This window comes from Fopius arisanus, unplaced genomic scaffold, assembly GCF_000806365.1.
Source record: "Fopius arisanus strain USDA-PBARC FA_bdor unplaced genomic scaffold, ASM80636v1 scaffold00143, whole genome shotgun sequence".
NCBI classification, from domain to species: Eukaryota; Metazoa; Arthropoda; class Insecta; order Hymenoptera; family Braconidae; genus Fopius; species Fopius arisanus.
The window spans coordinates 148,760-152,969 of record NW_011887882.1 but is presented as its reverse complement, the minus strand read 5'-3'; the positions used below and the strand labels follow the sequence as shown (position 1 = coordinate 152,969).

Below are 4,210 nucleotides of genomic sequence, written 5' to 3'. Positions count from 1 at the left end.
TTTCCTCCAGAAATATGTGGTGTTGTAGTTTTATCTTTAATAGCCAGTGGGAGTGGTTGGTATTCGTTTAGTGCGTCTCCTACGGCTGCTAAAACTAAGAGGCTTTTTCTCTATACAATATTTTACGATCGGTCTTTACACGCGCCCCTTCCACTTTAAAAGCTCATTCCATTTACTGATATTTTGAAAAAAATAAGAAAGAAAAAGGCAACACCGACATCAGCCGTATGAGTCTGAGGGATAGTGTCATCGGATTTTAACGAGCGAGAGACGATTAAGAGTTAAAATGTGTTTGACATTCGGCACAAGCGGCGGATTTGTCAAACGATTGTTATGGACCATTAGCTGTTATGTTACAACACACATTAAAAATTACCCAAATTACCATCAACTACCCTCACTCAATAAACACATCCGGGGAAGCATTTATCCTGAAGAAAAAATTAATTTTTCAATTTCTCATTATTATATTGTTTTTTATTCAACAGGAAAAATATTCTATGGACAATTGTTTTTCCTTTGATGTCACAACGTGGCGACAGTGGGACATTTTTATGTCTACCCTTGCTTTTTTATGAGGTATTTTCCATTTTCAAAATATTTTCCAAATGAGATTAGAGACAGTCATTTGTGAGTCATTCGAAAGTAAGCATTATTCAAATGGGTACTTATAATAATTGCATTATGAGGGAAGTAAAAAACGAAATGTTATCCAATATAATGGAAATCACAGAAGGTTTGGGACAATCATGGAACAAAAAAAAAAAAAATAGGATTAATAGCCCTTTCTTCTCTTCTCTCTGGAAATGAGCAAAAATAAAAAAGAAATGATGGAGCAACATCAACAGATGCCGTAAAATAATAGAGATGCCTGTTTTATTTTATACGGGTGAGCTGTCACGTGAAAATCGATCGATAAGACGAGTCGCTCCGTATTTTATCGAAATGTCCCAGAGTATCCGGTAACTCCAATATCCCCTAATTAGTCCGCTGACAAGAATTGTTTGATGACACGTGCTCGGAGCGTCTGCCGGTGCAGGAAAAATTTCGAAAGTAAATTATCACCAGCTGCGTTTGAAAACAACACAAAATAAACACGAGTTTTCAATTTAAATTTATTGAAAAGATTGAATATAGCCCCAACATCGAAATCGACAGTCGGAATTGGTTTACATATTTTGGGAAATAGCCTAAGACTCAACCGAATTACTAGATTGTCGCGTTGAATTTTAGTCTTTCATATATCGTTCCTCAAACGGATACCGAGACTCGAGTTACCCCCGGTGTCACTCTCCATTATTCAACTCCGATAATTCCATCCTAATTGGTGCTAATACTCCATTCGCCAAGTCCATACAAATCACTTCCGCTTTAGATCCTTTCCCCTGACTATTTTGGGCAAAGGGGCTCCTCCATGTCCCACAAAAGGGTTCAATCCATGTCTCAAGATCGGTTGGGATTTAACGAGATTAAATGATTTTCACAATGCTTCACGGAAACAGGTACATCTGACTCGTGGGAAAAGCGTCTTTACATTTCACTTCCCCACAAACATTGACACTTTCAATGACAATATTAATATTTGAATGTCGAGATGAGTGAATCATGCGAAACATATTGTCATGTTGTTTATCACGAGAAAAAGGAGGCCCTAACATGTGTCTTTTTCTCTCATCGGAATCTCTTCGCGTATACATGCATAACATGGTAGATATAACGTTTGAGAGGAGAGCGAAATTCGAGATTTAAAAATCGTGTCCGGGGTGAGTGGATGTCGGTGCCAGTCGATACATTCTTATTTCCGTACAAAGCCTTTCAATTTCCCTGTCGTGCCTTTGATATTTTTGCGCGACCCTTATGTATATTTCTATGTTGGAAAAAGGTTACCACCCTCTCAGCCTTTTCCCTTATTTTCTCCCTGGTAGTCCCTCCGACGTCCGGTCGATGCATACACGAGTTTTCTATTTTCCTCCCACCCCTTTCTTCCTTCAGCTTTTACTTTCCTATTCAAATTGTCCTGTGAGACTTATTCGATTTCCCTCCACATATCAGATTCTATTCATGCCTCATATTTTTATAGTGATTTTATAAAAAGAAAAATTCACGCAAATTTTTATTTCTCCCTCAACTATATTCAACAATTCCCTAGTAAATCTCATTCTCTATGGAAATCATTGAGAATTTCCAACAGTCGATTATAAACCAATTCCTTAATGTCTTTAGCAGATAAAAAGTCAAAATGACCAAAGTCTGTATAATTTATTGGCTCATGGATTAATTTTTTAACTCTTTGAAAATTCTTGCTGTATTGATCGACATCTTCCTTCAATGCTAATGGATCATTTATCCCAGAGAACAATACCATAGGTGAGATTATATTGCTCAAATTGTACACCGGTGGCTGAATTTGTCCGTAACGTTGAATATTAATCCCCTCATCCTCGTAATCAAAATGGCGGGGGACACCTTAAATACAAGAAATCATTCTACTGGTTACAACACGTTAAAATCACGCGAAATCATCAATTACCTGAATCCAATTGCTGAAGGAGATAATATGCAACTTTAATTGAGGTGCCGGCAGGGTAGTATCTGCTGAAAAGCTTTAAATTCTCCTACAATATGGAATTCATCAATAACTTATTTGATATTTTCCTCATATTCAAAATGACATTGAAATATCATTTAAGCAAAGCGATAATTACAATTGAGGTTTGTCTTCCATCTGCTCCAAAGAAAAATTTCAATGGTGCATAACAGAGCATTGCAGTGTAATCGTTGGCCAAACACACATTTTCGTAAAATAACGGCATAAATGTAGTCTGGGAGGACATCTCAGCTGCTCCATTGGGAGTGACTTTCTTACCCAAACGAGCTAATTGAATCAGGAATAATCTCGCTGGAGTCATAGTTTTCCAAGGGCACAAGGGGGCTAGAAGTATCATCAAATTGATTTTCTCATTGTATTCCGGCCTCTCAGCGAGCAAAAGTGAGACTATGGTGGATCCAATGGAATGTCCAACATACGACACGGATGGTTGTTCTGTGTAATTCAACACGTAATCCGTCATTGCAGCTAAATCCAAAGTTGCATATTCGTCCAGACTATAATTTAAAGCAAAAACTTTTGATCAATTGAAATGGAAATTTTCAAAAGATCATATATACCTGAAATCCCAAAATAGAGGATCCTCTGGTGATACTGTGGTGTGTCTACGACTGTACGTGTTGCCTCGGAGATTACCAAGCCATACATCGTATCCAGCGTCTGATAGTTGATAGGCTAATAGTTGTGTGGTAATGGTTAATCGATATCAGAAGGATGAAATAAATAATTAATTGACCTCACCGAGACTTATATTGGGAGCGAAGAGTACAAAGCAGTCAGCCGAACCTGCCATTCCATGCTGAAGAAATACAACTTGAGATCCAGCGGATTTATTGAGACCTGACCCATTGGGAAGAACTCGACCTACTGATAATATATAGCCGTCTTGAGTTGTAACTTCATGGGTTTCTGCTTTGTAGCCATATTGCTGGACCAAACCTATCTAGTTGGGTCGAAAAAAAAAAAAATTCTAAACGTCTGAACTTTCAATTCCAACAATTCAATCTTGAAATTGAGACTTACAAAATCGAGTGCATAATATTTCAATCCAGTGGCATCAACGGGAGTTCGCACTTGTTGTATTCGAAAGATGTCTGTCAAAATTGACGAATAACTGTACGCCACCAGAAACAGCATACAGAAAATCGTAGGAATCCCTGAGACGATCATTACTGCCGACAACTGAATGGAGTTTTATTGAGAAATAGATTATCAGTTTCTATTCGTGGCTGGATAAAGGATGCCAATATCGGAAGACTTGAAGTGAACTCAGTTGTCGGTGATACTAGCATCCTTAAGTGAAATTCCAATTACTCAGTAATGGGGTACATTTTCAATGACCTGTAGAATCCATTTTTTTTTCATTATTGAAGATCATTCGGTATTGGACTGAATCAGGTCGTTCTCCAATTCCTCATCGAGTTTTATAGTTAATTAATTTTCTTTGCTCTGTAGAGCGTTGAAATATTCATTTGATGTTTCCTAATCGAATTTACGATCTCGAATAATTATCATATCATCTACATATGATTCTACATCGTTGGCTGTTGATTTGAAATCTTTAATGAGATTCAATATTTTTTTTCGTTGATTTTATAGTTT

At 37.3% G+C, this 4,210-nt stretch overlaps 1 protein-coding gene across 1 annotated transcript; it reads right to left on the bottom strand.

Annotated features, from left to right (window-relative positions):
• Window positions 1-750: 750 nt before the first annotated feature.
• LOC105272138 (lipase member K) lies at window positions 751-3,876 on the bottom strand. The gene is made up of 6 exons (XM_011314062.1): window positions 3,632-3,876; window positions 3,350-3,551; window positions 3,169-3,283; window positions 2,706-3,105; window positions 2,531-2,615; window positions 751-2,466 (listed from the first exon to the last, which is right to left on the bottom strand). Exons 1-6 carry the CDS (start codon window positions 3,776-3,778, stop codon window positions 2,156-2,158), a joined length of 1,260 nt encoding a protein of 419 aa, XP_011312364.1. The 5' UTR covers window positions 3,779-3,876; the 3' UTR covers window positions 751-2,155.
• Window positions 3,877-4,210: the final 334 nt, after the last annotated feature.